General features: G+C 42.2%; 2 protein-coding genes across 2 annotated transcripts in view; one reads left to right on the top strand and one right to left on the bottom strand.

Annotated features, from left to right (window-relative positions):
- The window catches only part of LOC139411674 (elongation factor-like GTPase 1), a 111,929-nt gene extending 108,112 nt beyond the window's left edge, over positions 1-3,817 (bottom strand). The window contains exons 1-7 of the mRNA XM_071158300.1: positions 3,793-3,817; positions 3,303-3,413; positions 3,103-3,170; positions 2,850-2,934; positions 2,594-2,727; positions 1,295-1,432; positions 803-1,041 (exon numbers count right to left, since the gene is read on the bottom strand). Of these exons, the coding sequence (XP_071014401.1) occupies positions 803-1,041; positions 1,295-1,432; positions 2,594-2,727; positions 2,850-2,934; positions 3,103-3,170; positions 3,303-3,393 (755 nt within the window). The 5' untranslated portion in view covers positions 3,394-3,413; positions 3,793-3,817. The remainder of the gene's footprint in view (positions 1-802; positions 1,042-1,294; positions 1,433-2,593; positions 2,728-2,849; positions 2,935-3,102; positions 3,171-3,302; positions 3,414-3,792) is intronic.
- A 197-nt stretch (positions 3,818-4,014) lies between these two features.
- On the top strand, positions 4,015-12,276 carry LOC139412248 (stabilizer of axonemal microtubules 2-like). The gene is made up of 8 exons (XM_071159085.1): positions 4,015-4,052; positions 5,509-5,688; positions 6,127-6,329; positions 6,577-6,938; positions 7,443-7,667; positions 10,517-10,636; positions 11,209-11,330; positions 11,746-12,276. Exons 1-8 carry the CDS (start codon positions 4,015-4,017, stop codon positions 11,891-11,893), a joined length of 1,398 nt encoding a protein of 465 aa, XP_071015186.1. The 3' UTR covers positions 11,894-12,276.
- Positions 12,277-13,724: the final 1,448 nt, after the last annotated feature.

Genomic DNA, 13,724 nt, shown 5'->3' with positions numbered 1-13,724 from the left:
AATGGTCACTCTGACATAGCTAGATTTCATGGAGATGGGAGAACCTTCCAGATGGACAACCATCTCTGCAGCACCACACCAATCAGGCCTTTATGGTAGAGTGACCAGACGGAAGCCACTCCACAGTAAGAGGCACATGACAGCCAGCTTGGAGTTTGCCAAAAGTTACCTAAAGACTCTCAGACCATAAGAAAACAAGATTCTCTGATCTGATGTAACCAAGATTGAACTATTTGGCTTGAATGCCAAGCATCATGTCTGGAGGAAACATGGCACCATCCCTATGGTGAAACATGGTGGTGGCAGCATCATGCTGTGGGGATGTCAGGATTAAGGGAAAGATGAATGGAGCCAAGTACAGAGAGATCATTGACGAAAACCTGCTCCAGGGTGCTCAGGACCTCAGACTGGGGCGAAGGTTCAATTTCCAACAGGACAACGACCCTAATCACACAGCCATGACAACGCAGGAGTGGTTTTGGGACAAGTCTCAATGTCCTTGAGTGGCCCAGCTGCCAAACGTACTTCAACAAAGTACTGAGTAAAGGGTCTGAACACTTATGTAACTGCAATATTTTTTATTTTTTGCAAAATAATGCCCTTCTGAACAGACCCAAGGCTACAGACCCCCAAGACCTTTAGAAGACCAGCGTCGTATTCACTAGGAACCAAACAGGAGCAAACATGCCCAAAAGGGGAGTGACTACCTCCTGAACATGTCCAATAAGAAATGCTGGTTTTTGTTTTCAGTTGCAAAACGTTTTGCTACGGTGTGCACTAATGCATATAACCCAGGACCCACCTGAAGCCCCATCCGTCTATGGCACTGGCGAAGACCACATTCCCCTGGTCTGGAGAGAAGTAGAGCTGGGAGTCATCCGAATCCTCTAGCCCGGCGCTCCAGTCATACACCTGCTCTGACCCGGGACATTCAGCAGGCTCGATGTCCCCCTCCTCCTTATCTTCCTCCGCCCGCTCCTCTTTCACCGCGCGGTCCTCCAGCACTTTGGAGGTAAACAGAGAGCCTGTCACTGCATTCACCTGTGAGGAGGGAAATACACTTCTGTTTAATACACTTCTTTAATACACTTCTGTATTAAGAATCATAAACGTTCCAGAACATGTCTCTGTTATAACTGATTCCTTAACCGAAAACAGTACATTCAATTCAGTTCAGTTCGATTCAACTTACCCTCAGGGGCAATTAATTGTGTGCTACTTATATGGCAGGTATACTGTTTCTGTCTTGTGTTTTTTGACTAATCACACTTGTCTTTAGAGGTCAGGGACTCACCTGTTCTAGAATCTTCTGCAGGTGTGTGTAGGCTTCCTGAGAGGTGAGCTTCAGCTCCATGATGAGCCGGTCAATCTTGTTGATCACCAGCACAGGCCTGATGTTCTCCAGCCATGCCTGACGCAGCACTGCTTGGGTCTACGGACGGATGGGCGGACACACACACACACACACACAGATACTCTGAGTAAATGACGTTGTCTCACGTCAACAAAGACAAAATGAAAATGCCACGAAGTTGAGAAAGTAGAGCGACAAATATAATTCATATCACATTCCAAAACAATGACAGGGATTTTTATGCAATTGAAATCCTTGCACAGGCCACCTAAGCCTTTTCGGGTCGCCTAAGTCCAAACAGCGTATACATGTTTTAAATATATTACATTTTTTATTATTCATTTTCGGGATGAAAAAACACCTTGTGTAAACTGAACCATCTAAAGCCAGATATAAAGTATGTAGAGATCTTTCTTCAATATATATAATCTTTGAGAACTAACAATCATGCAAATAAAAGCTAGACAGTAAGGGAGAAAATTCCCAAAACAATGAATTAGTCTTGAAAAACACAGCAAAATGCATAGACTTGCAGGAAATTAGCTTTAAAACTGCCACATTTTCTCTCAGCTCCATGGTAGAATATGTAGAATCTCAGGAAATGAATTCTAAAACTGCCACATTTCTCTCAGCTCTAAGGTAGAATATGTAGAATCTCAGGAAATTAATTCTAAAACTGCCACATTTCTCTCAGCTCTAAGGTAAAATTAGTAGAATTGCTGGAAATTAGCTTTAAAACTGCAGAAAATACATTTCAGCTCTATCGAGAAATGTGTAGAATTTAAGGAAATTTGCAAAAAATGCAAAAAGTAAAAACTCAATGGGTGAGCTTGGTGCCCCATTTCCATGAAACGATTTAATGAAACACTAATGCAGAACCAGTGGAGAACAGGTAGTTAGTTATTTATTTAACCTTTATTTAACTAGGCAAGTCAGTTAAGAACAAATTCTTATTTACAATGATGGCCTACTCCGGACGACACTGGGCCAATTGTGTACCGCCCTATGGGACTTCTAATCACAGCTGGTTGTGATAGAGCCTGGAATTGAACCAGGGTCGGGAATTGAACCAGGGTCTGTAGTGATGCCTCTAGCACTGAGATGCAGTGCCTTACACCACTGAGCCACTCGGGAGCCCCAAGGCTATAACCTAAGTACGTAAGTGTCCATAGTGCACTACTTTTGACCAGAGCCCTAGGGTGCCATTTGGGACACAATCATTGCCTGTAATTGCCTTACCTGTGGACAAACTCCCTCCACAGCATCTACGATGACAATGGCCCCATCACATAGTCTGACGGCGGTGGACACCTCAGACGAGAAGTCCACATGGCCCGGAGAGTCAATCAAGTTTATCAGGTAGTCCTTCTCCCCTGAGTCACACACACACAGGCACACACACACACGCAAGGGTCAATTAGACGGAGACAAGTAGTCCGCCTCACAACAGGTCTCAACGTATCCAAGTCAACATGTTCCTACTGTGTTGTCTTACCAGAAGCATAGTGCAGTGAGATAGCGCTGGACTTCATCGTGATCCCTCGGATCTGCTCATCCTCCCGGCTGTCCAGGTACCTCAGCTAATACAGAAACAACATCAGAACACAGATGTATACATGACCATATCACAGATCAATGTGTAGATCAGGGACACACAACTAGATTAGTAAAAGGGCCAAATAACAAAGGCTACAGAAGTATGACAAGGATAATACCACTACAGATGATTGAGATCAAGTCATACTAACCTTTCCTGCTAAGCGACTTGATATAATGCCATTGCTGGCCACCAAGCTATCTGCCAGAGTTGTTTTGCCTGCAAAATAGATAGTGGTGGATATGAATGGAGTGTCACTACAAATGGTCATGCATGCAAACAACTGTCATCATGACCCGGTACAGTATTATCCCGTGCAACATTCTCAATAATCAAGTCAATGGAACCTACCATGGTCCACGTGTGCCAGAATGCACAGGTTCCTGACGTTGGCTGGATTCTTCTGTAGTGCTTTGATCTTATCCAAACTGGTGTGTCCCATGTTTGACTGCTTTGGAATAGCTAATACATCAGGCGAGGAAACAAACTTTAGGAGATATCTAGTAATGTCACTATTACCTAGCTAGCTAGCTACTGCAATAAATACTGATCAGTGCCAGTGCACTCAACACAGCAAAGTTAGTTAGTAAGACAACACGCCTCCATTCTGAATGACAGCAATACAAAAGGTGCTTGATTTGTAGCTGCAACTTACAGTATTTTACAATATGCTGCACTCAGCTAAAAGAAACGTGGACAACAATGTTAGCTTTGTATACAAAGTAGTATATTACTATATATATGATTCATAACCTAAAATAAATGATCATATCATATAAGAAATCTCAATATTATGCGACAAAAGTCACATAAAACACAAACGTGGACACAACTCACTCACGTTGTTTGCCCGGAACAATACGTAAAATGTTGACGCTGCTGTTTAAATGACGTAGTACGTTACGTCGTTACTAGGAAGCTCAGCGGTTGCTGGGGTAACGTGCTGCTTCCATAGAAACAAAACTGCACAGTAGCGCGAGCTGTCCACTGAGGTATAAAAGAACGGAGCTGTCGGGCGGTGTTTGTGGGATTGCAGAAACACGCTAGCCTCCCCCTCAAAGACATGAAACGGCTATGCATATGTGAGATCTGCAGCTGTGGGTAAGGAGGATGTATTGATTTAGTCTAGTAAAAAAAAGTATGATAACATTCATGAGATTACCAGTGTTTCCACAAGTTTGTGTGTGAATAAATTATTTCCGTGCGTTAATTTAGGATGACTAACTAGTGATTTGACACGCGTATGCCAAGTAGTGCATGGAGTTGACATTAAATGGAAAATATTGTATTTATTATTGACTAACATTCATTATGAATCACTGTTGTAAAAACTCTATCCAATCCATTTGCCATTCCTTTCGCTACAAAACTAGAAATGCTGAAATTCTTAGAACGACCCATATGGCATTGTAAATTGTCAGAAATTGACTGTCACAAGAATGAGTATTCAGCGGCAAAATAAATAGACACTTTTGCCATTTTTCCAAGTTGTCCAATGGCTAGTCATGGGAAAAAAATATTGCCCTGGAAAATATTGTTGCACTAATGACCGACTGAATAAAAAGTATCCTAGATAGGTGCGACCATAGCTACGATGTGCCTTTTTTGCATAGTCTAGCTACATTTGTCATTTCACCAATACAAGGAGACGTGTCTGGCTTTATTTAGATCTGTAGACCTACCATAACTCACAATGCTGTGTAGCTAGCTATGTCTCTATTATCACTTGCTCACAGACACTCCCTGTCATGAGTAAAGACAATGCCCTTGGTTACACAGAAACTAGTGCATTTCTTATTGCCCTGAAACGATATCAGCTATTCAAAATCCACAGCAATCATTGAAAATGTAGCCCATGATTTCTGACATTGGTATCCTATTGATTACAGTTGTCAGTTTATTCAAGTTCATTTTTTTTTCTTCTACTCTTTATTTTACCCCCAACTAACTATGTTAACACAATACTCCAATGTAGGGTATTATCATGTTTGGTTTATTATCATGTGATTGTTGCACAATGTTTTCATACGCCTTTCAAATAGGTCAGTGAATGCAATCATGTTTTTTTGATTCTGAGTCTGACCATGGGAATGAATTATGTTACTGTGCCTGTTAAGTCACCATAGATGCAATAGAAATGCATGGCTGATGCATCATATTGAGTTAAATGTCTGTTAATCTAAGATGAAATACAAGTCTGGCATTCTTTTAAAGAATTCACACCAAGCTCAGTCAGTACACATTCATTGCATTGCATAACCAGGTAGATAATTGCTCACACCCAGCCTGCTGGTTTCCATTCTGCACTTAACTAAAGGAAGAGTTAAGATGACTAGTCTGTTATTTCATGCAGAGAATGCTCTTTCTAAGTGTAGGGTGGCATGCTACGTAACTAGCCTAACTCACTGCCAGTCACCATAATTGCATTGTAAATTAATACTACACTCTATTGGTATTGTGTTCATTAGTCCACTGTTAATGCACGTCAGCACAGCTGTCAAGTTTAAGATAGAGCACGTTCAGTAAAATAAAGTTTTGAACTTTGCCCTCTGTCTAGACGCCATCGCTGCCCCCACCGACCCACAGCTCTGTATGGAAAGCCCAATGTGACATGTGTCCTGACCGAGTACACAGAGAAGTACCCCGCCTATGGAAGATACAACGCGCCCCAGAGCCTGAAACCAAAACCTGTTAACCACGGTGACCGGGGGAGAATGGATGGAACTACTACATTCAAGTAAACGCCTTAGTCATGGATCACACCTTAATGAAACACCAATCCCTTTCAAGTACACTACTTTTGGCCAAGAATGCCACATAGGGCAGGGGACAAAAGTAGTGTACAACCAAATGTAAGGGAATAGGGTGCTATTTGAGACTGTGTCAATCTTCTGCTATTCAACCACTCTCATTTAATGCAAAGTCCTTTGAGGTGCACACACACACACACACACACACGCACACACACACACGCACACACACACACACCCCTCATGTGGTTTTGAGGGGATTTTGGAAAATGTACCTTTAAGTGGTCTCTAAAAATTGACCCGATTCCATATTCCAAAGTCAACCTATTATGTAGATATCACTAACTATATGAATTAGGAGTTATCCACAGAGGTCTCAATCCCAAATGAATGAAAAAGACTGGTTACTCTCTCGCTCTTCCTAGGACTGACTTTATTCCCTACGTGGTGACTCGACGCCCGGGGAAACAGCAGGCGGAGTACAAACCCAAACCTGGAGACATAGATCTGGGGACCACCTACAAACAGGACTACAGCCTTTATGAGGTCCAACCCTTCGCCCCTTCCAGACCCAGCGAGAGGGTACGCACAACAGGGCACAAAATGGATACAGTGCCTACATACAAAGGTGAGCTATTCTGAGTTGTTTGATGACATACCAGACACATGACACATTTCTACAAGGGGTACCGCACAGTGATCTTAGTATTATATAAGAAATATTGGCATTTAAAGTTAATACGTTACAATTTCTATGGGATATTTTATACATCAAAATTACATCATAACAAATGCTCTCTATAAATAAACTATGATTATAACCAAAACTAACACATACAAATATTTTAATGTTTCAACTCTTTTAATGTTTCAAGAGGATTTCCGACAGTGGGAGATGTGCAAGCGGGAGCTGAAGAAACCCGACCTGACCTACCACCCGCCAGACGCCAAGTTCGACGGCCACACCACCTTCCAGGACGACTTCCTCTCCCGAGGCCTTGCCCCCAGAGAGAGCTTCAAGCCCTCCAGTATCCCCAAAATGTCTGATACCCCCTTCGATGGGGTGACCAGTAACCAGCAGTGCTATGTGTCCCACCCTCTGGAGGCACGCTGGGTGAAGGCTCCAGAGCCCTATAAACCCAGTAGCCAGCCCCTACAAGACCTCACCACCAACCGAAGAGACTACCAGGGCCTGCCAGGACAGCTGCCCCAGAGCTATAAGCCTAACCCTGGAAAGGTAACGCTGTGTTTAATGACATCTCACTAGTCACAGACTATGTAATCGAGCACATGATTTTAGTTCTAGGTTAACCCAGATTAATATCTCACTAACTCACTCCTCTTCACTTACCTTTTCTGGCCAGTGATAACATCAACTGGTATTTGATCATTAGTAGACAGTGGCTGATGAAATATCTCTGGGTGGAAGCCTAGCGGTTAAGAGGTTGGGCCAGTAACCGAGCTGACTAGGTGAAATCTCTTGATGTGCCCTTGAGCAAGGCACTTACAAGAGCAATTAGGGTTAAGTTGCTCTGGATAAGAGCGTCTGCTAAATGACTAAAATGTAAAAGAATCTCATTGAAGTGCAGATTCAAGATAGACGTGTAGTTTTGTTTGAATATGTTGTTATTTTCAATATGATTATCTGGTGAGTTGATGTATGTTACTGAGGTGAAACCAAAGTCAAATGTCCATCTGAGGGTGAACAATAAACCTCTATTCCACTCTACTCTGTTCCTAGGTGACGTCTGACGTTCCCTTTCAGAGCAGCACAGAGTTTAAGGAGCGTTTCCAGCAGTGGCCCGTGTCCCTGCCTCAGCTGCACAAGAGCCTGCAGTACGTCAGCCCCACAGAGCACATGGACATGAGCACCACGTCTGGTTCAGTCTACGTCCAACACAACATCCAGCCCTTCATCTCTGCCAAGCCCTTCAATCGGCCCACCAAGTCATCAGCTCCCTTCCAGGTGGGGATGAGACGATAGAGGCATTCAGAAAGTATTCAGACCTCTTGACTTTTTCCACATTTTGTTATGTTACAGCCTTATTCTAAAGTGGATTAATTATTTTTTTGCCTTCAATCTCCACACAATACAGCATAACAACAAATCAAAAACAGGTTTTTAGAAATGTTGGCAAATGTCAGGTTCGATGGGGAGAGTCGCTGCAAAGCTTTCTTCAGGTCTCTCCATAGGTTCGATCAGGTTCGATGGGGAGAGTCGCTGCAAAGCTATCTTCAGGTCTCTCCATAGGTTCGATCAGGTTCGATGGGGAGAGTCGCTGCAAAGCTATCTTCAGGTCTCTCCATAGGTTCGATCAGGTTCGATGGGGAGAGTCGCTGCAAAGCTATCTTCAGGTCTCTCCATAGGTCCGATCAGGTTCGATGGGGAGAGTCGCTGCAAAGCTATCTTCAGGTCTCTCCATAGGTTCGATCAGGTTCGATGGGGAGAGTCGCTGCAAAGCTATCTTCAGGTCTCTCCATAGGTTCGATCAGGTTCTCTTCAGGTCTCTCCATAGGTTCGATCAGGTTCAAATCCAGGCTCTGGCTGGGCCACTCAAGGACATTCAGAGACTTGTCCGAAGCCACTCCTGCGTTGTCTTGGCTATGTTCTTAGGGTCTTGTCCTGTTGGAAGGTGAACCTTCATCCCAGTCTGAGGTCCTGAGTGCTCTGGAGCAGGTTTTCATCAAGGATCTCTGTACTTTGCTCCATTCATCTTGCCCTCGATCCTGACTAGTCTTCCAGGGCCTGCCACTGAAAAACATCCCTACAGCATGATGTTGCCACCACCATGCTTCACCGTAGGGATGGTGGCAGGAATCCACCAGATGTGACGCTTGGCATGATTGGTGAAATGTAATTCTGTCAGAGTCATCTGAAGATGCACCTGAGCTCAATTTCAAGTCCCCTAGCAAATGGTCTAAATATTTACAGTGCATTCAGAAAGTATTCAGACCCTTTGACTTTTTCCACATTTTGTTATATTATAGCCTTATTCTATTTAATCAATTTGAAAAACAAATCCTCATGAATCTACACATGATACCTCATAATGACAAAGTAAAAACAGGTATTTAGACATTTTTGACATAATTTATAAAAACAAGTAAAAATACAATACAGACCTTTTGCTATGAGATTCAAAATTGAGCTCAGGTGCATCCGGTTTCCATTGATCATCTTTGAGATGTTCCTACAACTTGATTGGAGTCCACCTGTGGTAAATTCAATTGATTGGACATGATTTGAAAGGCACACAGCTGTCTATATAAGGTCCCACAGTTGACAGTGCATGTCAGAGCAAAAACCAAGGCATGAGGTTGAAGGAATTGTCGGCAAAACAGCGAGACAGGATTGTGACGAGGCACAGATCTGGGGAAGGGTACCAAAACATTTCTACAGCATTGAAGGTCCCCAAGAACACAGTGGTCTCCATCATTCTTAAATGGACCATCTCTGCAAAACTCTACCAATCAGGCCTTTATGGTAGAGTGGACAGATTCTCTGCTGATGAAACCAAGATTTAACGCTTTGGCCTGAATGCCAAGCATCAAGTCTGGAGGAAACCTGGCACCCTCCCAAGCATGGTGGTTGCAGCACCATGCTGTGGGGATGTTTTTCAGCGGCAGGGACTGGGAGACTAGACAGGATTAAGGGAAAGATGAACGGAGGAAAGTACAGAGATCCTTGATGAAAACCTGTTCCAGAGCGCTCAGGACCTCCGACTGGGGCCACGGTTCACCTTCCAACAGGACAATGACCTTAAGCACACAGCCAAGACAAAGGAGTGGCTTCGGGACAAGTCTTTGAATGTCTTTGCAGCGACACTCCCCATCCAACCTGACAGAGCTTGAGAAAATCTGCAGAGAAGAATGGGAGAAACTCCCCAGTTTATTTTATTCATTTATTTAACTAGGCAAGTCAGTTAAGAACAAATTCTTATTTACAATGACGGCCTACCGGGGAACAGTGGGTTAACTGCCTTGTTCAGGGGCAGAATGAAAGATTTTTACCTTGTCAGCTCAGGGATTCGATCCAGCAACCTTACTGGCCTAACACTCTAACCACTAGGCTACCTGCCACCCCAAATACGTGTGCCGAGCTTGTAGCGTCATACACAAGAAGACTGTAAATTCAACAACGTACTGAGTAAAGTCTGTGAATAATTATGTAAATGCAATATTTTTATTTTTTTATTTTATTTTTCTCCTTCTCCTTCCTTTGCCATTATGCGGTATTGTGTGTAGATTGATGAGGACAAACATGTATTTAATCCATTTTAGAATAAGGCTGTAACGTATATAGTTTTTTTAAAGTACCGGGGTCTGAATACTTTCTGAATGCTCTGCACCTGTTAATATATTGCTGGGCTGATAGATCGTTTAGCGGTTATGTTGTTGTACTTATATGTATTGCCATACTGATATCGTGTCTTACTGATATGGATGTTCTGATGTAATATTATAGTTATGTTGTTGTACTTATATGTATTGCCATACTGATATCGTGTCTTACTGATATGGATCTTCTGATGTAATATTATAGTTATGTTGTTGTACTTATATGTATTGCCATACTGATATCGTGTCTTACTGATATGGATCTTCTGATGTAATATTAGTTATGTTGTTCACTAAAGTGTTTGCTGTTAAATTCTTGGGAGATTATTTCAACAGCACATAAATATGATTGAATATATGTTTTATTACGTTCAAAACGGTGCGTTCTCATTTTGTCCTGTAACCGGGTCAGTTGGGATTTTTTGGGGTACGTTTATTGTAGCATCAAAATGAACGTTCCCACCCCACTACCTCCAGGTCTGCACCACCATGAGGGATGACTACCAGCCTTGGGAGGTCAAGAGACAGGCCATGATCAAGAAGCCTGAGGAGATGCAGAGAGCCACCGGAAGGATGGACCATCTCACCACTTTCAAGGCAATTCAAGACTCTTCTGTTTCCATTGGCATGCCAGGGCAATTCTCAAATCACACCCTGCCTATAGAAAAATACTTTTGGGAGGAGCACAGGATCAGCTACATTGTAGCACCTATGGAGCTGTTTTAGGGGCTAAGTGCCCTGTGGAAGGACACAACAATAGGAGATATTATGGTACCTACCATCTGAAATCACCGGCCAGTTCTCAGTACTGCCTCCATGGAGTGCACTAGTTTTGGCCAGATATGGGTGGGTTTAGGGTGTTCTTTGAGACACTGCTCAATTATCTACACATATACACCCTTAGAAAAAAGGGTTTCAAGTTTGTTCTTCAGCAGTCCCCGTAGGAGTACCCTTTTTTTGGTTCCCGGTAGAACACTTTTGGGTTACAACCAAAAAGTGTTCTTCAAAGGGTTATCCTATGGGGGTAGCCGAATAACCCTTTTAGGTTCTAAATAGCACCTTTTTTTCTAAGAGTGTAGCAGAGCCCCTGTCTCTCTTTGGCTCTAGGCCACATTCTTAGAAGCCATTATTTGAAAATCTATTCTATTTGATTGTATTCTCTTATCCAGGCCCATTTTACACCCCACGAACTGCAGCCCAATGTGAGCTTCAAGCCAGCTCACGCCCCCTTGAGGGCTGATGCCCCATTGGAGAGCGGCACCATGTACAGCACAGAGTTCACCCCCAAGAGGTAACACACACACACACAGTTACCCAGAAGAGATGCACACACACGCTGAGCATTTCGCTGCACTGTTTATACCTGCTGTAAACTGTGTACATGATGAGTAACATTTGATTTGACACACAAAGTTAACCTACCAGCGTTTAGTGTGGAGTCCCCTGGAATCAGCCGGTACATCCCAGGAGGGACATCAAACGAAAGTGAAGCTGTTTTACCACCTGAATGAAATGCATGACTGATGTAAACCTGAATCACTTTTATAACCTCAACCTTAATAAGTGCTGGTGTTGTGAATTTGTGGATGATTATGATGTGCTGAACTTGCAGCAAGATTATTTTCCACGAGCAAACAATAAAGGTATTGCATTTTCTGGTATTTTATCGTATATCATTCAGGTAATGGTATGATTTTGTGTTGTAGGATCAGCATTTGTCCAGCTAGCTACGACTCCCTGCCGGGCTTCGTGTTTGAGGACAGCGACGACAGGGGACACAGGTTCTACAGGAAGTTGCCATCTAAGGACATGAACAAGATGGCCGCCGGCATGGCGGTGGCTGTGGTGTCATAACGTTTGACCATGATATTTGGTGACCAATGCTTTTAATCTTAAAGAGCATGTGGAGGCAAAACTACTTTTGTTTGGTCTGTTATGTTTTCATTTTATTTTCCTACTACCTGTATAGTAAGTATCAATGATGTGATAATCAAATGGAACCAACAATTATGAACAAGTCACAAACAGGCCATTATAAAATAAACTTCCCTGTATTCTGGTTGATGGTTTCCATTGAATAGTTGGCTAATTTTTGTTTTACAAATTTGCGAATCATTACAGCACTTCATTTCTTAATGAATTATCCTTGTGTCCATGTGCCAAATTCTGCATCAAGTCACCAGTCACACATTTATTGAAATTCTAACAATGCAGAACCTTCAGGGTTATTTTCATAGTCCAAAATAATGGTTCAAAGTGCAAAAGACATACCGGAAACTTCATTATGATTTGTCAGTGTGATTTCATTTGAAGGAGGTTTTTTTTTTTTTAAACTAGAGTTTAGAAAAATAGTGGCCTCTTTATAATGCACATTGTTGGAAAAAAGTTTCATAATCTGTCAGTGTGATTTTATGAGTCTTATGGTCTCCCTCTGTGTGTGTTTATAATGAGTATTACCAAACAAAATATCAGGTGATCAAACTGTCTTTATTATCTTAGTATGTTGTCTTTCTAGAGCATTTAAAAGTTTTGTTCCATAAACATCTTCATGATGTTCCTTCAGTCCAGTTAGGATTCTACAAACGGTATCCATGTCAACACCCAATGTTATGGTAACGTAATCGATATGTTGTCGTAAATATCAGTAGCATTGATTATTGTCAGTGTGCATTTGTTTGAGTGAGTGGCACTTGATAATGTATCTGCAAAACACATGACATGTCTCTACAAATTCTTGGTGATTGTAGGTAAATGCATGAGAATAAAACCAGAAGGGAAAGGTATTAAACACCTGTGATCCAACAACAGCAAGTGCTTATTAATATACTGTATGGTTTCTATCCAGTCTTTTTAAACAGGCGTTAAGACAACTAAATAAGGTAAGAAAATAAAGTCCCACAAAAAATCTACATACTCTCAATGTACAATATTGCACTTAAAACACAGTATTTACAAGACATTTTACAATGCAGCACATTGGTTGGATAACCAAAACAATACTAAAAAGAAACAGACCCCATTATTCAAACAGAGAAATATGACAGTCATGTTTTCTCTCGGGGCCCATCCCAAATGCCACCGTATTCCCTACATAGTGCACTACTTTTGACCAGTACTGCAGTATGTAGGGCAGTGGTGGTGGGCGGGGCCCGGAACATCATTATAGAAATTTGTACAATGCAAATGGACCACAAGCAAGCAGACAAATAGATTGAATTGGAAAATAACAATAAGTTCATACCTTCATTACATTGAGACACAATCACACATGTCTCTCTTGTTATTAGTGGGAATAGATTTTGTCCCGCCGTCCACCTGTTTCCGACCCCTGATGTAGGGAATATGATTGGGTGCCATTGGGAACACAACCCACACCTCTCTCGGTCACTGCAGGGTCTATTTATTCCAAACAGTGATCATTTCTGCTGACAATTATTATCTCACATAATACATACTACTGTATGCACTGTACTCTGATGAATATGTTTCAAATGTATGTACACACTGAATGTTAACTGTTATGGCAAATATGCAATATCCAATAAATCATGTTGAAACCGCTTTTCCTCCTACTGTCTGTCTAGTAGGTTCTAATGCAAATGATTTGGTTCGGATGGTTGTTTTCTTATGTCAATGACGTTCCACTACAATCTGACATCCCTTTGCCTTCACACATGTTAATGGT

Source organism: Oncorhynchus clarkii, chromosome 6 (assembly GCF_045791955.1).
Source record: "Oncorhynchus clarkii lewisi isolate Uvic-CL-2024 chromosome 6, UVic_Ocla_1.0, whole genome shotgun sequence".
NCBI classification, from domain to species: domain Eukaryota; kingdom Metazoa; phylum Chordata; class Actinopteri; order Salmoniformes; family Salmonidae; genus Oncorhynchus; species Oncorhynchus clarkii.
The sequence above is the reverse complement of the archived record's forward strand: the minus strand, read 5'-3'. Positions and strand labels throughout refer to the sequence as shown.